General features: G+C 33.7%; 1 protein-coding gene and 1 long non-coding RNA gene across 3 annotated transcripts; both read left to right on the top strand.

Moving 5' to 3' along the window:
* Window positions 1-5,219: 5,219 nt before the first annotated feature.
* On the top strand, window positions 5,220-6,969 carry LOC146911769 (uncharacterized). The gene is made up of 2 exons (XR_015019215.1): window positions 5,220-5,416; window positions 6,683-6,969. It is a non-coding gene; the product is annotated as an uncharacterized LOC146911769 (long non-coding RNA).
* A 592-nt stretch (window positions 6,970-7,561) lies between these two features.
* On the top strand, window positions 7,562-22,872 carry PSD (ARM repeat superfamily protein). 2 transcript variants are annotated; one of them, XM_085726855.1, is made up of 14 exons: window positions 7,562-9,419; window positions 9,581-9,670; window positions 9,760-9,849; window positions 10,033-10,137; window positions 10,253-10,312; window positions 10,602-10,664; window positions 10,753-10,848; window positions 16,008-16,172; window positions 16,922-17,095; window positions 17,958-18,020; window positions 18,088-18,186; window positions 20,214-20,360; window positions 22,361-22,552; window positions 22,637-22,872. In XM_085726855.1, exons 1-13 carry the CDS (start codon window positions 7,656-7,658, stop codon window positions 22,448-22,450), a joined length of 3,006 nt encoding a protein of 1,001 aa, XP_085582981.1. In that variant the 5' UTR covers window positions 7,562-7,655; the 3' UTR covers window positions 22,451-22,552; window positions 22,637-22,872. The 2 variants fall into 2 exon arrangements, with proteins under 2 accessions (XP_085582981.1, XP_085582982.1); XM_085726856.1 differs by having other exon boundaries at window positions 22,634-22,872.
* The last annotated feature ends 897 nt before the right edge of the window (window positions 22,873-23,769 follow it).

The following is a 23,769-nucleotide window of genomic DNA, read 5'->3' as shown; positions in this document are numbered from 1 at the left end:
TCGTTTTTTTGGCACATGACTTTAGAATGTAAATATAGGTTTAATGTAATTTATTTTCTCGCAGACCATAGCATGTATCATAGGTTTAATGTAATAGTTTTAGGTGCATGTGTGCGCGTGTGTGTGTATGCCTTTCATCTTGTTTCTAGCCTAGGTCAATGGTCTTTGTGGTGATCCAACGTCACTACAAAGTACCTACGCTTTTATTTCTTCTGCTCCGTTAGCTTAATTTCAGTCCAATCATTCAAAAACAACAAAAACATGCAAATAGTTCAAAAACACAAAAATATTTTCTAAATAAACCTTGATCCTAAATCAAGTGACTGTCTCTTTTTCATTTTATTTTCTTAATCAAACATTAATCAATCTAAATTCTACTTTGAGTCTTTTTTTTCTTTAATATAAAAAATACAAACAAATTCATTTTGCCACTTGGCTTTTCATTTTAAAACCTTTTTCAATCTAATAAAAAACACTCAACCAATCAAACGTCAATTTTTACCACGAACTACGTGATTTTGATCCCTCACGGGTACGTAGGCAGAGGACATTTGTCCTTCCAAATCAATAAAATGTAGATAATTAGGTCTTCCCTTTTTTAATCATTTCAAATTCTTTTTTTCAAAAAAATAAGCAAGTTATAGCACATTAATTAAATAAAATCAAGAGGTTCCCGTAGAGTACTACGGACATAAAGGGTGCTAACACCTTCCCTTTATGTAACTAACCCCCGAACCCTAAATCTTTTTCAAATGGGGTATTTTGAACTTTCTTTCCCCTTTTCCTTAAAAATTAAAATGTTCAGTCGTGAAATATACAAGTGAGTCAAACGCTAATCAAATAGCCTTAATCTCCGAAAAATGACGCGACAAAAGTGTTCATATCGTTTATCCAAGGCAAATAGGTGTTTGTTATTTTTGTTCTTAGAAATGAGGGGAATTACAGTTGAAGCTATGGAGGCTGGGTTAGAAATGATTTGTCCCGGTTGACGTTAATCTATGTTTTTCACGCTAAATTAAAATCTGCTTTGGGATTTATGTCACTTACAAGTCAACAAGGTTATTTGCTAGCAATTAAAACTTGATATACTTTTTTCTTCTTCTTTTTTGCTTTTTAAAACATACCAGAGGCATGTTTAGCCAAAAAAAAGTGATGATTTCTTTTTAGGCACCCTCAATATCTCTTAGGCTGCTTAAATTTCCATGTTCACCTCTAATGTTTATGTCTGGTAGATACCTTCCTGATGATTAAAATAATTGTTGCTTCAATTTTAAGCTTGCAGGGCAGCATAATTGTCGCCAATGTTTTTATGATTGGGGTATGATGATGATACTATGGTGTGAGGATGACGTCAAATGAGATCATCCACCACACCATTTTCTTACTCAAATGCTTTTAGAAAAAGACATGAATATATATGTCTAAGGTTATTGATTAATATCTATCATCTATCACCTCAAAAGAGGTAGAGGAAGATCTAGAAAAATCATAAGAGGAACTATTAGAATTTTTTTTAGAAGTAGAGTTGAATCTAAATATGGTTTATGATAAAACATTATGACATAATTTGATCCTTGTAGCCGGTCTCGTTTAGTGGGATAACACTTGGTTGTTGTTGTTTTATCCTTTATCATATTACCATCAATACTTTTTACTTCTCCGTTCAAAATTCAATATTAAATAAACAATACATAGAAAGTACAATAGAGGTTAAAACCTGGTTTAAAAAATCTAATTGCAACATATTAAACATTTTTTTCTCAAAATTAGTTGATTGTAATTATATTGAGAATGGTTTTGGTCATCTAATGATCAAATTTTCAAGATGTTGGGAAGAAGATAGACCAAATGAATGGATAGGGTAGTGAGATGCGCAGGTTCAATACAAGATAACGACATAGTCACTTAAAATTAAAGCAATAATTATTTTAGGCATCCGGGAGATAACCCACGAAACCTTCGGGAGGCATCTACCATATATAAATATTCGAGGTACAATTTCTTTAGGGATTTATCTCCTTCACTCTTCGAGATGTATCCATCAGACATATATGTTAGGGGTAAAAACATAATTTTGGGGGGCCTAGTGATATCGAGAGGGCCTGATGAACATTTATATGTCTAATGAGGTCAGATGTTTGGGCTGATTGAAATGGTGAGTGACTGTTTGGTTAATATAAAGGGTATTGTAGGAAATACTCTAATGCTGAAGTCATAGCTCTTGGTTAAGTTCACGCGGATTAAGCAAATTCAGTGTCCCTATGACGGTGTGCCGTGATTTTTTTGAAGCCCCATGTACAAGTTTTTGTCTCGACGTGTAGTGTCACCATGATTTTTCTCAAAATCTAAACATAGGAATTATGTATTGACTATTGTTTTTCTCATCCTATGGTTTTCTAGCGCAATTTATTTTTTTTTCTCAAAATACTTTTTGCTCTGATTATATAATTTGAACTCCTTTATAGGAATTTTCATATTATATATTCTGAAAACTTGTTTTGCTTAAATTTCATAACATAACTAAGACGACATAATTGAAAATGACAAAAAAAAATGTAAAGAGATAGTCATGATACAAATTCTCATCTTATTAATTCAGACATACTTTCGTAGTACATGTACATTAACATAGTGCTTATTACAATAAATTATTAGACACCTAAAGCTAAATCTTTAGTGGAAGAAGATGGAGGAGAAAGGAGGCTAGGGTAAGGATTGTTTCCTCTTATATAATCCGAACTCCTTTATAGGGATTTTCAGATTATATAGTATGAAAACTTGTTTTGTTGAGAATTTCAAAACATAACTAAGAGGACATAATTGAAAATGACAAAAATATATAAATGTAAAGAGATAAACATGATACAAATTCTCATCTTCTTAATTGACGTCTTGGATTTTATATTCTAAACTATGAAGTGCATGATTTTTGTGTGGTTCACATTGTACCGATGGTTTTTGTGGTTCAAGACTCACAAAAAACTTTTATAAAATTGTGTGTTTGGTTCATTTGTTGTAAAACACAACAAATAACCATGAACATTTATCTGGTGGATCTGAACACCATGAGGTTATTTTGCACTTGATCGTGTTGTCTTGTCAATAGAAATATGTCAGTTGGCAGGACAACAAGATCGAGTTCAAAACAACCTCTCGGACTATCTTCCCTTTCATCATCACTCGTTTTATAATTTCAAAAGTGATATATGTTATGAACTCTTCCAAACCTTCAAAAACTTCTAGTTTTGACAAATTATGGGATGGTTCTGACTATATAATTTGAAATGTTTTTGAAAATAATTTGAATCATCCCATATGTAGAATGTGGCGTTACATATAAGGTTTGAACGGTTGTGATGTGTTTGATGTTTTTTGGGTCGGTTTAGACACTGTAAATGTTTCATTTGACTGTAGTTACAATATAAGAACATTTTATGACTATAATAGCCTTGCACTCTTCAATATTTTCATTCATTCTTCATTTTTCATTCATTCTAAACTTTCTTTCTTGGTTTTCAATTGAGAGTGGTTCATGGTATCACGGTCACGACTAATCATTCATACGATCTCTGAAATTACTTTATAGTTTTTGTGGGGATCGTACAGTGGCACAAAACACGTTGTTTTGATATGCTAGCATGTCATAACATTCTTCTCATCGTCTTCCTCAATTAGAAACTAGGATTTGGAAATGCTAGAGGGAAATAAGCCGGGGAAAAATCAGTAACTCTTAATTAAAGGTTGATTTTGATATTGCGATTGTTGTTGTGTTGATAATTACACAAAAATAAAAATGCAGCTTCCTTATTGGAAGGTTAATTAAAATTCTTTGGTTTCTTTCCCCATATATTCTCAAGCTTTTATGTTGTCTTTTATGTAATTGGTGGGACATTTCGATTTTGTTTGTATGTTTGTTGTTTCTTTATTGTATACTAGCGAAAAGACGGGCACTCAAGTGCTCGTCTTTCTGCTCTTTTTATTGTGTTGACGTTTGAAAATTATGAAAGATGTTTTTTATGAAATTTTGATTAAAAGTAAAGATATAATTGTTTTTTACTTTCAAATTATAACAAATCAAACTAATCATGATTATCTATTTCAATTAAACCAACAATGTAACAAAAATATATAATCTAAATTCATATTTTTTTAACGACACCAACAACAATCTTTATCATAGAAAAAGTTGTTGTTTAAGGGTATAATTGGGGTAACACTGGTTAACATTTCCCTATACGGGTCTTGTTAACCAGTGCCCCCTGGGCACTCGTTAAGGAACCAAAAGTTGAAAGAAAAGTCAAGTTATGCATTTAAAATAACACTTTTTTAACTTTTAAAAAGTAGAATACAAAATTTCCAAGACAAAATTTCCTTTTATAATTCCTTAACCAGTGCCCCGGGGGCACTGGTTAACATTCCCTACACACACACACACACACACAACACACACATTCATCTAGTTTGTTACACTTTTTAAATGATAAAGGAAAAAACTGAACATTTATGTTTGTTACATTTTTATTTTAATATTTAAATTTATTCTTATCTATTTGTTACATGTGTCATTGGTATTGAAAATTGAGAGTATTTTTGGAAGAAAAAATCCAACCCAAGACCATACAGTATAACAACAGACATTGTAAAAAAAGACAGAAAAAACTCCCAATAGCAACAACAGATCTGCGGTTTGCCCTCTCAACTGTCATCCCCTTTGCAAACATTCCTTTGATTAGTTGGTTTATGCAATATGCAATTATTTGTTCAAATTTCATTGACTGTCACGTGAATTTGAAGAAATATTATGAATGCCATCATATGATCATATGAAGAATTATCATATGTATAAAAATGAGTTTCTGTAGACCTTCAATGTTTAAAAAAATTAGAATTATTTTCTTGCAGAAAACAAGCGATACAGTGTAAAAAAATTGAGTAAGATACTAGTTGATTGTATCATTAAAAAAAAAGTTAACGGATAATTTAACGGTGTTAACCAAGAAGGGAGGTGTTTGTCTATTTGTTAAAAACTTAAGGGAGGTTAATATTCATTTTAAAACTAGAGGGGGTGTAACGCCCTATTTATCTATTTAATTATTTTATTGGGTTTAGAGTCTAATTATATGATTTAATTGATTATGTGGTATGTTGTTATTTTGTTAAATGGCTTTATTTTATTATTTAGTAGAATATGATTAAAAATAGAATAATTAGACTTGAAGGGCTGAATTAGAATTTAGAGGAGTTTAGTGGAATTAAGTAGAATTAAGAGAATTGGTTAAGGATATAAGAATAGGAAAACTAAGAGTCAAAGAGTTTTTCACGTAAAACAAGTTTTTGGGAGAAAAGGGAGAAACCAAGAGAAGAGAAGAGCCAGAAAAGATAAAGCTTGTAGAACCTTGTAATCAACCAATCTAAGGTAAGGGTGGGATTAACTTTCTCTAATTTTAGGTTGTAAATTCTGAAATTGAATTTAGCATGTTGTTGTTTGTGAATTTGGGCATTAGGTTTTGAAGTCGTAATTGGTTGTTAATAGAGTAGAAAATCCATTGAATTGGTGTATAATTGATGTTCAGGTTGTATAATAATCATAGGTAGAATTTTCTATCAATTTTGGGATTTGGGTTGATGAAATTTGGGTTTTTGGGTGGAAAATGGTGTAAAAACCATAACAACAGGGGAAAACTCGCTAAGAAACTCGCTAATGGCGAATCTGTCTGGAACTTTTTCGCTAACAGCCAGAAATTCGCTATCAGCGAAATTGCACAGTGACAACATTCTCTGTTTCGCGTTCTTGCGTTTTTTTTCACACATTTCTGTTTCGAATTGGCCTTTGGTGTAAACATGAAAGTTTTAGATAATTGTGTTAGCTTTCAAATGGTCTTGGTTTGGCTCAAAAATGATTTTTAGATTTTGAGTTATGATGAAAATACTTCAAGTGGGTCTTAGTAAAACTTTATGAAAATTCAGCATAACTATTTCTAAGTTAAACCAAAACTTATGGATTATCTCCAGACTTCAAAGCTTGTGTACTATGAGTTCAATGAAGGTGTTTAAGAGTATTTAACCTATGTTGTGATGAATCTAACTTGGTTTGACGTGAATATCTTTGATTGATGAATTATGATATTATGATGCGAAGTCGTTGTTGTTGTCGTTGCCGCTGTTGTTGTCAATGTCGTTAAAGTTGTAAGTTGTTGTCGATGTCGATGAAGTTGTTGGTTGTTGTTGCATTTGTTGCTGAGTCCATGCATATTCATATAAGTTGGGGGCTTGATGCCCTGTTGAATGTATAATCATTCATATAAAGTTGGGGGCTTGATGCCGTGTTGAATGCTTGATCATTCATACCACGTTGAGAGCCTATGCTCTATAAGTTGAGAGCCTATGCTCTATAAGTTTGGGGCTTGATGTCCTGATTGGTACCACATGCATAGTGCATTGTCAAGTTGATGTTGTTGTCGTTGCATTGTCGTTGATGTTGAGTTGTCGGTGTTGTTGTCGTGTTGTCAAGTTGTCGAAATAATTAATGAGTTGTTATTGAGAAATTATGTGAAGCATTAATATTGTTTAATTGTTGTTGTTTATGTTGTTAAATTCTGTTGATGAATTATCTGCTTATTATTATTGAATGTGAATCTCACCCCTTCTGTTTGAATGCTGCCTCTACGTGGGTAACGTGCAGATAACCAGGATTAGATGCTGATGTGAGTTGACTCTCTCACGCGTCGTCTTAGGGTCGCTCTGATACGTAACGGATGAGGATATTCACATTATTTTCCATTTGTTACGTATTACTATGAATTATGTTGATGAACCATTTGTAATGGAATTTTTAAGAAGTTGTTTATGTTGAGGCCGTAGTGTCATTTTGTTGAATAATGAAATGTTTTTCCGCTTCGATGTAATTTGAATTATTGATAAAAGATGTTTAAATAAATAGTGATTTTACTCTATTTATCTTTTAAAGAAGTGTGACATCCTGTTTAAGTTGAATACTCTGATTTTTATGTATTATTTTACATGTTGGGAAAACGGGGTGTTACAAGGGATGTTAGTGCCATTTTAATAAACCTTAGGGGAGGTGAGTGCAATTTCCTCTAATATTATACAAAAATTAAAGTGTAATAAAAATATTTTAAATGAAGAGTATAATTAGGAGATAAAAAGACATTTAGAACTATTTTATGACAATTTTATACAAATTTATCTCTCATACATTCAATGTGCATACTTTTTTCTTCTCTATATTGGTTTTGATCAATAAAAGAAAATCGTCACACAATAGAAATAATTGTACAAATATATCACTCAATAATTACACGACTTTGCTCCGTCAAAAAAATAAAAATAAAAAAATTACACGACTTTGTACTTCCTTTCTTTTTTTCTTCTTATTTTCTTTTCTTTGACTTTCAAATTTGATCCAAACAAAGCATCGACGACTGAAGTTATTGTTTGTTTATTTTAAATAAAAATGGTGGAGGTTAAGGTGAAAGAAAATATTTGGGGCGAGAACCGGGAGAAACAAACATAAACATAAACCCTAGCCTTCTTCCTTCATATGCTTGTTCTTTCTATTGATTGAGGGATCCATCCATCTACCCATCTAGAAAGAAATCATCGATTGATTGATCGAAGTTACAGTAATATCAAATATGGATGACTTAGAAAAAGGGATTCTTATTATGTTTGATGAATCTGGAGCTATAGACGATGAATTGAAGAAACAGGCTAAAACTTATTGCACAGATATTAAGCAGAAGCCTTCTGTTTGTAGACTGTGCATTCAAAAGTTATGCTCTTCAAATCTCGTTCAAGTTCAGTTTTGGTGTCTTCAGACTTTGCATGAACTCATTCAGACTCGATACTCCGCAATACCCCCGGAGGAGAAGCACGCCATAAGAACCACCGTCTTTTCAATTGCGTGTCTCGTCGTCGTCGAAGACAACAACAACAACAACAACAACAACAACAACAACAACACTCCAATTAGGGTTTTAGAAGCCGCCCCTGCTTTCATCAAAAACAAGCTTGCTCAGGTTTTGATTGCTTTAATTTACTACGAGTACCCCTTGATTTGCTCATCCTTCTTCCTTGATTTTTTACCACATCTACGCAAGGGCAATGTCGTCATTGATATGTTCTGCAGAGTTCTCAATGCTCTCGACGACGAATTAATTAGTATGGATTACCCTAGAACCCCTGAAGAGGTCACTGTTGCCAATAGGGTTAAAGATGCTATGAGAGAGCAATGCGTTTCCCAGATTGTCAGAGCTTGGTATGACATTCTTTCTATGTACCGCAATTCTGATCAACACTTATGCACCACTGTCTTAGACTCCATCAGGAGGTTTATTTCCTGGATCGACATCGCTTTCATCTTCAATGATACTTTTCTCCCTTTCTTATTTGATTTCATTTTGGTTACCACCACATCTGATCACCTCCGAGCTGCTGCTGTCAGATGCTTGTTAGCAATTGTTTCTAAGCGAATGGAGTCCCAATCTAAACTCTCATTGTTGCAAACCCTTCAAATTACTCGTGTATTTAGGTTGCTTACCGACGATGCCAATGCCGACCTCGTCCCTGACATTGCTGCGTTGCTTTCTGGCTATGCTATGGAGGCCTTGGATTGCTTTAAACGCATAACTTCTGAGGATGCTAAAGGAATCTCTATGGAGCTTCTCAATGAAGTTCTGCCCTCCGTTTTCTATGTAATGAAGAATTTTGAGCTAGACACCACTACATTGAATATCGTTCAGTTTCTATCAGGTTATGCTTCTACGTTGAAGACCCTTACTCCTTTGAGCGAGAAACATATACTTCATGTGGGGCAGATATTGGAAGTTATCCTCGTACTAATCCGTTATGATCCTGTATACCGTACCAATCTCGATGTCATGGATAAAATTGGAAAAGAGGAGGAAGATAGGATGACAGAGTTCAGAAAGGATTTATTTGTTCTACTTCGCACCGTGGGTCGAGTAGCCCCTGATGTAACTCAATTGTTTATCAGAAATTCGTTAGCAAGTGCTATTTCAAGATCATCAGATAGCAATGTGGAGGAGGTGGAAGGTGCACTTTCTCTTTTATATGCACTTGGAGAATCCTTGAGCGAGGAAGCCGTAAGAACTGGGAGTGGATTATTGAGTGAACTGTTGTTTATGCTTCTATCAACAAAGTTTCCTTGCCATTCTAATAGGCTAGTTGCTCTTGTTTACTTGGAGACAGTGACGAGATATGTTAAGTTGATTCAGGATAATGCTCAATGTATTCCTATTGTTTTGGCTCCCTTTCTTGATGAAAGGGGCATACATCATCCAAACATTAGTGTAAGCCGCAGGGCCAGTTATTTGTTTATGAGGGTTGTGAAATTGCTGAAGGTGAAGTTGGTGCCTTTCATTGCGGTGATTCTGCAGGTAGCAATTATATAATCCACCACTCTTACATGTTTTTTTCTTCTTCTGTATTTTATATAAACTAAAGAGTATGTGATTTTGCCCTTTTATGTTTGGGCGAATCGTGTGATTGGCTATTCCACATCTCTCTTGTCCTCAATTTTCATGTCTGTTAAATGCAGAGCCTACCTGATACAGTTGCTCGGTTCACTGCTACGAATTATACAACAGAAGAGCTATCAGGGTCAGAAGATGGCAGCCACATTTTTGAGGTATTCACATTTTACAAAGTTTCAGGGTATTTCTGTGAAATTTAGGGCCGTTATGTATATTCATTAGTGTTGATTGACACACTTGACAGGCAATTGGGTTATTGATTGGAATGGAAGATGTACCACCTGAAAAGCAATCCGATTATCTATCTTCTTTGCTAAGCCCTCTTTGTCAGCAGGTTATTTTTGACTGAAAACTGCGAGCTATATTCTAGTTTAAAAAAATACGAATACAAAATTTCAAGATACTTGAGTTTTGAGAAATGCTTCGGCCCTTTTCCTTTTTCCCTAAAACGTTTATGCTTGGAGATTGTTACAGCTGGTATTTGATGCAAGTAATTTAGTATGTTTGTTTAACACAGGTTGAGGCATTGTTGAGAAATGCTAAATTGTTAAGTTATGAGGAGACTAATGCCAGAATTGCTGTAATCCAGCAAATTATCATGGCCATTAATTCTCTCAGCAAGGTGCTTCTGTAATTTGACTTTTCTGCCTTCCCCATGTTTCATATGTTTATGAGAAGATCCATCATGGTTTTGTTTTTTCCTCCATTCTTATTATCACTTTTAAAAAAATCTATAGGGCTTCAGCGAGCGTCTGGTAACTGCTAGTCGCCCTGCAATCGGCAACATGTTTAAGCAGGTTAGTAATTTTTTTTTCTTTCAAATTGTTGTTTTAAATATTTTTGCCGACCTCACTTTGTGGGATAAGGCTTGGTTATTGTTTCCTGGTAATGTATATGTTTATCATATGTGTACTTTCTGTTATTTTGTGTGGTGAGAAGCTTTGGAAAACATTCTCCTTATAGATGGAAGTTTGGAGATTTTTTATTGTTAAATTCTAGAATCCATAATTGCTTTTGTGTTGAACTTTCTCTTTTCTTGAAACATAATTATTATTTCTTAATCTTGCCATTCTTTCTTCTCCGTAGACATTAGATGTACTTCTCCAGGTACTTGTTATATTTCCAAGAATAGAACCTCTGCAAAGGAAGGTATGATTATATTTAATGACTGGATATGCGTGCGTGTGTGTGTAAAAGATTAAGTAATTGTCATCTAATATCCATGCTTTATATGTAGGTCACATCATTTATACATCGCATGGTGGATACCCTAGGAGCATCTGTCCTTCCTTACCTTCCAAAGGCAATTGAACAGTTACTTGCAGAATTAGAGGTACATATCATCTCTAATTTCTGATAATTTAATCTTTTTACAATTTCTAGATCTAAATCGATTTCTCTCCATTGCTATTTTGTATTGGAGCATTATTTTGGAAATGCATATGTTATGGTTATTACAAGTAGAATTGGAATGTGATGGCGTTGTAAATAATATTCCTTTCGTACTTAACACCTTAATTTATTCTAGGCCATCTTTGATTTGTCATCCCATTAGACTGCATTTACACGCACATGTTTTAATTGTAGCCTGCTTTTTCAGTATCTACCATGGATTATACTGCTGTCCCTTTGCTGCTTTATTATATTTTGAATGCTTTCTGGCACTTGAGAATATTCTTTTCCTTTGACAATAGGGTGTCTGTCTGATAGGAATTCCTATCTATTGATCTGAATTACTGTATTGAAAAGAAAGGAAATGCAATAAAGTAAGAGCACTAGGCACCCAAGTCAGAGAGAACTCTAGCCTCCAATTTCAAATAATATACTCTGCATAGCCTCCAATATTTCTTTTCTGCCTAAATATATTGGCAAATAGTGGCGCTTTAGCATAGTGGATTTTGATGAATCAATATGAAAACTGTAATGCTATGCACCTTCCGCTATAAGGGAGGAAATGAGGATGTTGCGTTGAATGTGTGGTAAGATTAGATGAGATCAAATTAGAAATGACGACATTATAGAGAGAGTTGGGGTAGCACCTACAGTAGAAAAGATGGTAGAAACTAGACTTAGGCGGTTTGTTTATGTAGAGAGAAGACATGTGCGTAGTTAGAAGAGTAGATCAAATGGAGGGAGTCAAATCACTAGAGGTAGGGCTAGACCTAGAAAAACTATAAGAGAGGCTATTAGTAGGGTTCTAGAGATAAATGAGTTGGAGAAAGAAATGGTTTTTGAAGAATACTATGGCGTCGTTTGATTCATGTAGCCAACCCCGCTTAGTGGGATAAGGTTTGGTTGTTGTTGTTGTTGTTCGCCCTTTATATAAACTATTTTATTTACAATTTAATCTTTTTATTTAATTAAATACAAAATTTTAAAATATCTATACTTTTATATAAAAAGATACCAAAATTTGGTGTAACATTTTTTCTTCCAATTTTACCCTTTGCTTAATTATTATTTTTATCATATTATCCTTCCTCAAGCCGACCCCACTTAGTGGCATAAGGCTTGGTTGTTGTTTATCCTTCCTTACCAACCAAATAACTTGCAATTAGTATTTTTATCCATAATAGCAGAAAGACGGGCACGTTACGTTAGTGCCCATTTGAACACTAGTATAGATAATTGATTTATTTTGACCATTTGTAACTTTCTCTATTTGCCCACAACGCTATCTACTATTTCTCAGCAGATTTTTCGTGCTCCACTATTTTATGCTATTCAACATTATATGTAAAATTGTATGTAACAGACTCCTATGTTGTCAGTCCTGGGTAGTGGAGCAGAGCGGCTGACCCTAAAACTGAGATAGTTGGATAGTGGAGTGCGGGATGACCACTATTTGAATATTTATATCTTGATATTTTGTGATATTTTTATTATTTATATAACAATTTTACCTATAGATAATCCATATATATCTAAGTAATTTCTATCAATATCTAAGTATTTTTGTTTCTGTTTTATTCTCACTTTGTTTTTGGTGAGTCAGTAAATAAAGAGAGAGAGAGCAACATTTTTTAACGCTGTTCAACAGTGATGCAGTCCCATATTTGATTTCCATTATGCGAGCGTATGTTTGGTTATGCGGTGGGTAAAATTGATTTTAATTGAATTGATTTTGATTAAAAGTGAGTTAAGTTTAAAGTGTTTTATGTTTGGATCTCTTCACAACAAAAGTGATTTATGATAAATATGTGTTTGAATAGTTTGGGTCAAAACTGCTTTTGGATGTGCAAATTACTATAATGGGTTTTTACACATTTCATCTAATGTTCGCCAACCAAACCTTGACATACTACAAATTGTTATGGAAGAGGCCATACTTTATGCTGCCACTACATCAATGCTCTTGTCTTACTCATATGCAGCCACCATAGCATTAGTTGAAAACCTGCTCCTCCAACTAGTGTTACTCCATCACCATGTAATGAGTGAAGTTGTAACAAATTCATCAAACAGTTTGTAAGAATAAAATTGATGAGCACTGATTTATTGAAATCAAAGAATAACATTCAACTCTTGCATGAGTATAAGGGGAATTTACAGGAATGGAAATTACGGTAGCACTGAAATAAAAGAGAGGATTTTGGATAGAAGGAGAAGGTGCATATTCAATTCCATACCCTTTTCTAATGATTCTTTACCTACTTATAATCCCTTAGCTGGATATTCTCAAACCTTTTAATGAGGGGCAAAACGGCCAACAACAATATCATGGTAACAAAATCGATTTTGCCTAAACTGAGAAGCTACAAAAACCTACTTCATGTCAGACACGAGTTCAACTTCAAAAGCACGTTTGGGAAGGGAGACCCAAACATGTCAAACGTGAGGCAGCAACAGTCAGACACACGTTTTGGGTAGTCTACCGTGAAACCAAACAGGGGCTAAACCTAAAACTGAGGTGTTCTCTAATGTCTAAAACCAAGTTCATCTTCTCCAAGAGGCATGAACAACAACATCTCTCTTGCCTCCGCCGCCTAACTGTCTGCTGCGCCCCTGCATCTTTTCGTCTTTATGCTTAGTTACTTCTTGGACCTTCTTTAGTCTTGCTTCTTCTCCGTCTCAACTTAATCGTTCTCCACTGAATAAAGAGACAGGTTTGCAACAGGGATGGAGATTTGTTCGCAAAAATACAGAAGGAATGGGGTTTTCGGCTTAGAAAATCCTTCGTGCATGAATGTTGACGTGAAGACTATCCGTTCTGCGATGTCATGCCACAAAAGCGGCAGGGATGGCCGCCACTCACTTCTGGAATGTGTTGTCGCGTTTGGGGGGCTGCCACCCACCACGACGCTCCACCACCATAGCAGGACGACTCCTTTCTTTCTCTCCCGTTACAAACTCTTTCTCCCACTCCTCTATTTCCCGCCAAGGATGGGAGTCTAAGCGGGGCCCTAGATGTTTGGGCCTTTGGGCATAGGCTTTTGTGAGGTTTCTTAATTGTAGGAACCACATGAACTGGGTTTCTATCACTGTCACATTATTTGTTGCTTCAGTAGATTTCAAGCATGCCGTATTGGTTCGCGTATCTGTTCTGTTCTCATTTTTGAAGTAAATTTGCAGGAGCCTGTTTTCTTTTTGTAATCAAATCCCTTTTAGGAGCAAGGATTTACTGCTATGATTACCTTGAAATGTTTTTGGTATCATATGTAGGATAGAAGGAGGGGGAAATAAGGATATCGGTAAGGAGACAATTGAGAGGTTAGGTAGTTAGAAGAGATATCAGTGATAAATTGGGGACATAGGGATAAAAAAATTCATTCAGAGTTAGATAGTTTAGGTAAAGGGGGAATCCCATAGGAGATGTTTCCCTTTCTGGTCAGATTTCAATCTTCGATAACAGATTAATCATTTTTTTTCCTTCTCATCTTTCATTCTATTTTTCAATTCTGATCTGTTAGTTGGTAATCTTATGCGTTCAGTAGCTGTTTGACACTAGGTTGTCAATAGCATCGCGATCACACCAGTGTAGTGCAGACAGTGGCTGGCTGCCACTGAGGGTAGGTGCGGGTGGAGCGCCAGAGTTCACGTTGGTCTGGCACATTTATTTTTGCGTTTGGAGCGGTGAACAGATTCCCTTCAGTGCTGGGTTTCAAAAATCCAAAAATTTCTGCCTTGTTTTTCATTTTTTGCCCTTGTTTTGTGAGAATGAGACAGAGGTCACATTAAGGGTGTTATTTCCTTGTCCAGCCATGGCAACTTCAACTTAGAGACGTAAACTTCTTTGTTTCCTAAACTTTTGTTGGCATTTACATGTATGTTTTGCTCAAGACTTTGTGACTTTTACTAGGGGTGTGCATGGTTCATGAACTGAACCAAACCGAACCATATTTATGGTTTGGTTTGGTTCATGTAACCGCATTATTAAAAAACTGATTTTTTTTTTTGTCAATCCGGTTCAGTCCAGTTCAGAACCGGTTCTTTCTATATGAACCAGTTTTCCTTCTAAACCTGGTTTTTTGGTTTTCTTTTTATATCAGAATCGAATCCTCTTTCTACTTCTTCTTCTTCCATGACATTAATTTTGTACTTCTTCCATAGAACCCTCTTACTCTTGCTCTCTGCCAATCAGAATCACGTTTTGTCAAAACAAAATTGGTGCTATACAAATCAAAATCGCGTTTTCAGAAGAAGAGGAGTATGAAATCAAAAATCTGGTTTTCCTTTTAAGAGATCTGATTTTCCTTTTAAGAATCAAATCGCGTTTTCAGAAGAAGAGGAGTATGAAATCAAAGATATGATTTTCCTTTTAAGAATCAAATCGCGTTTTCAGAAGAAGAGGAGTATGAAATCAAAGATTTGATTATCAAAGATCTGATTTTCCTTTTAAGAATCAAATCGTGTTTGTACAGCAAGTGATACAAGGAGTATGAAACGGTTTTTAGAATCTCGTTTTGAAATTAAAGATCTGATTTTCTCTTTCTGTTTTTTGTGTTGGTGTTTTGATTAATGCAGTGAATAGCAGAATCTGGGTATGAAACGGGTACACTGGTTTTGAGAAACAGAAAACCAAACTGTTTTTTAATTTTAAAATTGGGCTGGGTCAGTTTTTGTAAATATTGGTTTGGGCTTTTTGGATTGGTTAACTGGATTTTAATTTATGGTTCATGTGAACCAGTTTTTATGCACACCCCTGCTTTTTATTGCTACTTATGGAGATTTCATGAATTCATGAACTTTGAGTTATTTGTTTAATTGTACATTTACAATGTGTTTGTAGTATCAATCATGTAATTTGTCCAAAAAAAGTTCAAATAATGGCCTATTCCACCACACGCTATCCCAGTTTCAGGGTTGCTGTTCTGCGTTGCTATCCGGTATTAACAACTCCCGTTTGACGGTTATCCTGATTCGAAATGGCTTACATGTTTTGCACCAGAATTTGATTGTTTATTACTTGCTTGACTTTATGATGTTGTTTTTCTTTCCTCCAGTTTCGAACATAAAGAAATTTGTATAATGTCTTGGTTAATTTTGTTGCAGCCAAAGCAAATGTCTGGTTTTCTTTTGTTGCTCAATCAACTCATCTGCAAGTTCAATATTTTGGTGCGTGACATTTTGGAGGAAATATTTCCATCCGTCGCTGATCGGATATTCAGTATTATTCCAAGAGAGGGATTGCCTTCAGGTCTTGATGCAGCTACTGAGGTATGAAATTTTTAATGCAGTTTCCTAATAAATAGATGTGGTATATTTCACCTTTCCTTTTAATTTTGCTGAACTAAATTGTCGTGGCATTTGATTGTTCATTATGATTTGATTACTGTTTGATGAGACAGTTTGTGCTTGTGATGTGTGATAATATTTATGCTTCTTGCTATAACTATTGCGAAATATCCCGTTTTCAACATGCTTTTTAAATTTTCTATAAATTAAAGCCACGAAATGGAAAATTCAATGGATCTTAGATTAGGGAAACATTGATTTTCTATTTGCTTTTAGCACTTTTTTTTTTGCTCTGGTACTTGGTGCATACCTCTGTAGCTTTATTGTGGAATTGTACCTGTTGAATTTCTGAGAGATAGGTAAAAGAAAGAGAGAATAATAAGCACTGAATATTATTAATAGAGTAAATAATGATGTGATAATACAATAAACTCAAGACTTAATCCCTATATAGGGATACCCAGACTCAATCCTAAATGAAGACCAAATCAAAATAATAATAAGAAATCAAACTTTGACCCTAATAATAAACTCAAATCATAATAATAAATATTAAGATTTGATTCTTTGATTACAACAGTACCTGTATATTTCTGGTGCAATTGTTTGTAGGTGTATTATTTTGAATCCGAAATCTATCATGAAAATGCATCTTTTACATTTCCATTCATCTTATGTTTTAACCACTCACAGATTTATATGCATGATGAGATCTCCCCCCTTTTTTCTAGGAAATTCGTGAATTACAAGAACTTCAGCGAACATTGTATACATTTCTTCATGTGATTGCTACACATGATCTGTCAACCGTATTTATTTCCCCAAAATGTAAAGCATACCTGGATCCAGTGATGCAATTGCTTTTTTACTCTTCGTGTAATCACAAGGATATTCTTCTAAGAAAGGTATGTGTGATGTTTTCTATTTATTTACCTAGAGCCTAGTGGTCGTCATTTTTACTAGGGCTATGTTTGGGAAAAATAGCGGCTAGTTGATAAGCTAGCTGATAGCTTACATGCTAGTTGAAGTGTTCGATGATTAGCGGTTCAACTAACTGATAAATGTAAAATGACTTAAAAGGGTATTTTCAATTCATAATAAAATTAAATTGATATTTAAGTATTTAGAATTTCGTAATTTAAATTTATTAATTATGTATCCTTTATATTATAAATTAAATTTTATTCACTAAAAATGTGCTTTATATTTATTTTCATTTAAGTGTTTATACTTTATAAAACAATTAAAGGTAACAATTGACAATTACCGGAATGTAATAATAATAATAATAATAATAATAATAATAATACATTGTTTTACGTCTAATTGTTTTAAAAAAACACAACAAAATGTTATATTCTATATATAAAGAAGGGAAGGAAAATAGCTATTTATTAACTGAGGCATATTTTTTTTTAGAGGTTTAACGAGGCACATTTATTATGTAACTAAATGTGCTATTTTAAATTATAATGGGTAAAAATGGATTTTTGATAAATTAGTAAGGGTAAAAGTGGAAGAAAAAACATTTAAGTTATAAGCTCAAATGCTACTTGAAATAGCGTCTGGAAAATAAGCTATAAGCTCATAAAATAAGATATAAGCTCGTGGTGAAAAGACCATTACCAAATAGGGTTTTTTTTTTTGTCAGACAAGCTTATAAGCTATAAGCTAGCTTGTTGACCTTGCCAAACAGAGCCTAGATTAGTTAATATTTTTGACGAAATCTACAACCTGAATCTAACTTTTTTTTCTTTCACAATTTAGACATGTGTGCAGATTTTTATTAGATTAATTAAAGATTGGTGTGCCCAGCCATATGGAGAAAAGGTACTTTCTACTCATTTCTACTTATTCTTGCGTTTTATAATTTTTAACTAAATGTTTAATGGCTTAGGTTCCTGGTTTCCGAAGTTTTGTGATCGAAACATTTGCTACAAACTGCTGCCTGTACAGTGTGCTGGACAGATCTTTTGATTTTCGCGATGCAAATACTGTAAGACTCATTTGCTGTTGTTTTATATACTCTTTTAGCTATTTCCTCAAGATTTATGATTCCTTCATCCAAAATCACCATGTGAATGACATATATCCCTCATACATAGTAGAGTTTAGAGTTATTTTCTCAAGTGTTATAATTTATTTTTAATAAAAATGGACATCATTTGAGGGGAGTTCAAGAAAAATCTCCGGAGCAGAATTTCAAATTTGATTCTACATTCCTGTAGAACAGGAACAGTGATGTTGATAAAAGAGAACATTCATAAATACGGTTTTTGAAGTTATACAAAGAGTGTAATAGTGACAACTGTAAAACATAAATATTTCCAAGTTCAGAAGTATAACATGCTAGTCTCAGTTTCAGAATCTAAAATTGTCTAACACGCGACATCTAAAAGATTCTATGCAAAAACTGTAGTTTGCACTGTACCGGGGTTTGTTATACTGGTCTAGGGTAGTTTATTGAGATACTAAACATTATAACAAGGGAAATGCTAACTTGTGCCCTTAAGTCACAAGTTAATGAGTTTAAAGTGGAAATATTTTGTTGTAATAAATGCATTTGAATTAAAAAATTTCACATGCACAAAATTTAAGATAATGTTTCTATTTTTGGGTTGCTTAACATGTGCCCTAAGGGCACAAGTTAGCATGACCCTTATAACAATTGTTCTCCCATAGTTGAATGCAATGAAAGTCATAAAGGGATTCCATCCACATTAAGTATTTAGTGATTTGGTCCCACCTAATGTAGTTCATCTTTATGATATGCTTATAGGATAGTGTCAACTATTCTCATTAGTTACTTTTGAAGCATACTGATTATGCGTACGGAGAAGGAAAAAATACCTACAATATTGTACTGGGCTACGACCGTTATTTGACTATTTCATCACATATATAATTTATACTAAATATTTATTAGTAACTTAACTTCAAAATTACTGTAGTATTTGTTTTGTTTATATTACTATTATTAAATTATTAAATAATATACTTTCTTACTGTTATTTTATTATTTGTGTATTATTATTATTACTACTATTCTTAATGTGTAAGATACTCAAAGGCCCAACTTTTCATATTAATCCTTCTACTCACCATCCCGATTTTTCTTATTATTCCTTTTAAGTTGTATTTTCTGTAGACTGGGCCCTTGCCCAGACTTTGTCTTCAGCCTTTAATGACATAATCTAATGGGAATGTCAACATTGCGAAAAGGGATTTATTAGCATAAGAGAAGATGAGAAAGGCTTCAGAATTGGGTGGTTAGGCTTTTTCTTGCACGAAAAGCCGAAAACCAGAAAATACCTTGATCAATTCTGTCTATTTCCCGCTGTTGATAATGTAGGTACTGGGACTGATTGTTGGGTGGTAAAGACCTAGTAAGAAACCAAACTCACATTGCATAGATGAAAATATTACGATGGGTGATTGGTCACACAGGACAAAATATGATTAAAAATGAATCACCAAAGAGAACTGTTGAAGTTCTGAGTTTTAGATAGAGAATTAGAAGAGAATAATGATTGATGATTTGATTATAATCAGATGATTAAAATATCACCTGACACAGGAAAGAATCCCCAACAAAATCCCCAACAAGGGGACCAAAAATCCAGAACCACTATTGGCAAGTCATGAACAAACCAAAACAGCTATTAGGGAGTTAAAAACAAACCAGAACCAGGAAACAGTAACTTTAGTGTGGGTCAAGTCACAAAGAGTCTATGTACTCTATGCACGCTATTAACCTAGGGCTATCAATAAGTTAACTGAAGTATGGGTGATGCGTCTGGGTACGAATAGGTAGGTGTCTATTGGATATAGAAACAGGTATTGAAGATGCTATCCATGTGAGTATGAGTGTGCTGTATGCGTAATAAATGCGGCTTTGGAATGGGGACTCAAATGTAAATTGAATGAGAAAGTTAAATCCACATTTCAGTGATTTGTTTTGATATTTTATGCCAATTTTTACCACTCATTCTTTTCCTTTTTATTGTCTATGTCTCGATGCAGCTTGTTTTGTTTGGAGAAATTGTAGTCGCACAGAAGGTCATGTATGACAAATTCGGGGATGATTTTCTCGTTCATTTTATATCAAAAGGATTTTCTGTTGCACATTGCCCGCCAGAGATGGCTGAACAATATCGTCAAAAGTTGCAGGTAAACTTCGAATAGAGATATTATAGTATGCTTTTCTGGTCTTGCTGAAGCAAAATTTATTCATGCTTTTTGTCCATATCGAGAATTGAGAGACATTGAAATGTGATAGAAAGTAAACTTTGAATCTGAATGTCAGTGTATATTTTGAGCATGTGATAGAAAGTAAACTTTGAATCTGAATGTCAGTGTATATTTTGAGCTTTTGTTGATTACAGAGAGGTACTTGTAATCTGAATATAACAGAATCCTAACAGTAAGGTAGGTCTGTTACACTAAACAACTACCACAAACCTACCAATTACAAACTCACAATGTAGGTAAGAGAGAAAACAAGAAAGATGATAGAATCTATGACCCTTCACAACGTGAGTTGAAAAATTGACTTACCACACTACCATCAAGAACAAGATATATAGGTGAGTGTTATGGTCCCTGGCCTGGGATCACGTTATCAAATTTCTAGACGTGGTAGAACTTCTTGTTCGACCCATGGTGAAAGCAGAAGAGGGCTCGTCCTTGAGTCTCTTAAATTCAGTCATTCACAAGTTTTCTAGGCTTAAGATCATGGGTTTTGGAAAGCAAGGATTGAAACTAGCGTTGGTAATCTTCTGCAACCTGTTTTCTGGAGGTTGGCGACCTCTCCCAATTGATATTGTATATAGGTGGTCCTGAATTGTTTCCACTACTAGCACTTCCCGTGTCTCCTGAATTGTCTCTTGAAGTGTTAGTCACTCCTTAAACTGCGATGGAGAGTTCAATCATCTGCTTTCTAGAGCAGTCTGCATAGCTGTCATCTCTTCAATTAAATCCTTCAATGTTGCTGACAAATCTGAGCCACCAATGCTGGCCCGTGATACCAAGTTGTTATGGTCCTGGCCTGGGATCAGTTGTCATACTTCTAGACGCCGCAGAACCTTGCTTTCTACCTATGGTGAAAGCAGAAGCGGGCTTGTCCTTTACAGAGACTCTTCTTAAATTCACAAATCTTTTTAATAATAATTCTTGATAGGCGACAGCATAAGAATTATAATTATATTAGGATAAGAACCTAATATCATCCTAATAATACTATCATTTCAAATTAAAATAATACTAGTAACCTATCTAATAGATAAAAATGTTTTATAACAAGAAAATCTTATCCGAACAATACTTGAATTCATATTTAAAAATTATATTATGCTAACTTATTAAAATAAATAACATAATAAATCCTATTAAACACAATTATTATTATTTTTTTTGAAGTAAAACACAATTATCTTAAGCAGTAAAATTAGAGGTTTTTACTGTTCAATTAGAAGACGGTTGTTAATCGTTCAATTAGAAGACGGTTTTTACCGTGCAGGTATCTTGCTAGGCGTATCTTAGTGCATGTTATTTTCTAGAGGAATCACTGATTCAATCTTTTTTGTAAGGGTTAAATATGTTTTTGGTCCCTATAAAATTGTGACCTTCTAAGTTTAGTCCTTACTTAATTTTAATAGCTTTTTTAATCCCTACAAAAAAAAATTTACTTATAATTTTAGTCCCTGCTAAAATAAATTTTGTTTAATTATCCTTAAACTCTTAAATTTTTTAACGATTCTTTTTATACAAGTTTAGAACACTATGAAAGGTTCATTTACTAAAATCTATAATTTTTTAACATGAAATAAATTAAATATGAATTTTTTAAAACGACAAAAGTTTAAGATATAAGTAACAAAAATATGGACATAGAAATCAATTTTTTACGATATTTTTTTCTAAGGACCTTTTAATAACGTTCTTAACACGCCTGTAAAAAATTGTTGAAAAACTTAAGAGTTTAAGCATAAATTAAACAAATTTGGATTGAGTAAGGACTAATATTGAGTCCAAAATTTTTTTGTAGGGATTAAAAAAGCTATTAAAATTAAGTAAGGACTAAACTTACAAGGTCACAATTTTGTAGAGACCAAAAACATAATTAACCCTTTTTGTAATGAGCCTAATATCCTCCATATTTCTTTATGCAGGGTAGTGATATCAAGGCACTAAAATCTTTTTATCAGTCCCTCATAGAAAATTTGAGACTGCAGCAGAATGGAAGCCTTGTGTTTAGATAGCATACCTATAATAATGGACAAATTTCAAGTCTTCGTTCTATACGGGTTTAATTTGTAGCTGGCCGTGTTCTAGTACGGGGTAATGATTTCGGTCTACAAAAGGTAATCAATTGTTGTGATGGTATTAATTTTGAGCTCTTTCTATCAGTGTATTTATATTCCACCCTTTTCTCCCTAATAAAGCAGTCATGGAATGGCGGTGAGTACTGCAGTGCTGTGTATATAGCTTTTGCGGATGAGCTATGGATAATCTCTTAACCATGTTTTTGATGAGTTCCTCTGCAACCTGACCAAACAGTAAATTGTCTCGGGCCTTTCTTTATTCTTTTGTCTCACAGCTGTAAATTTTGAGAAATCTCTTATTACAATGGGGTTACTTCTGTCTGTTTGAAGCCTGTCAATATAAGATCAAAATTTTGGCATTTGATGTTGTGTTCTTTTTCCCCCTATTAATTTCGTTTCAGTTCTCCTTTAAAAGTTCTTTGATATAAATTCGATCTATTCATTTGTTTCTGTATGTTAAGGTTATGACGTGCTTTTGTACAATAGTTATACTACTAGTGCGGAACCGCAAACGGATCGTCTCCTGCTGTAATCTCTCTCAAAAAAAAAAAAAAAATCAAAACCCAGCAATATTTTGTAAAGAAATTAAAGAAAATCAAAACCCAGCAACAATATTTTGTAAAGAAATTAAAAAAAAATTCGAGAACTTGCATGTGTTGTTGGGTTGTTGCTGAAGTTTTGTAAAGAAAATCAAAACCCAGCAATATTTTGTAAAGAAATTAAAGAAAATCAAAACCCAGCAACAATATTTTGTAAAGAAATTAAAAAAAAATTCGAGAACTTGCATGTGTTGTTGGGTTGTTGCTGAAGTTTTTAGGTTGTTGTTGATCAGAAAAAGAAATTCAAAAAAGAAGATAGAAGGAGATTGAAAAATCCGAAGAAAAAAATAATCAAAACCCAACAACAATTCTGAAATTTTTGGGTTGTTGCGTGTTGTTGTTGTTGTGTTGTTGCTGTGTAGCTGGAAAAAAGAAGATAGGAAAAGAGAGCGAGGGATTGATGTGTTGTTAGTGTGGAAAAAAGAAGATAGGAAAAGAGAGCGAGGGATTGATGTGTTGTTAGTGCGGAAGGTGGAAAAAAAAAATCTGGGTTTAAAAAATAATATGTTGTTTTTGTTCTACATTTTTACTTTTTTTTAATTTATTTTTAATATGTTATTGTTTTTTTTAAAAAAATATTAATTAATAAAAAGAGCTGGTGAAAAAAATTAAATAAAGAATATATAAAAAGCCAAGTCAGTTCCTAGTCAGCGTGCC

The sequence above is a fragment of the Medicago sativa genome, chromosome 7 (assembly GCF_051527215.1).
Source record: "Medicago sativa cultivar Bolivia chromosome 7, Bolivia_mono, whole genome shotgun sequence".
NCBI lineage: Eukaryota > Viridiplantae > Streptophyta > Magnoliopsida > Fabales > Fabaceae > Medicago > Medicago sativa.
Note: the sequence above shows the minus strand (reverse complement) of the source record. Positions and strands in the feature narration are given on the sequence as shown.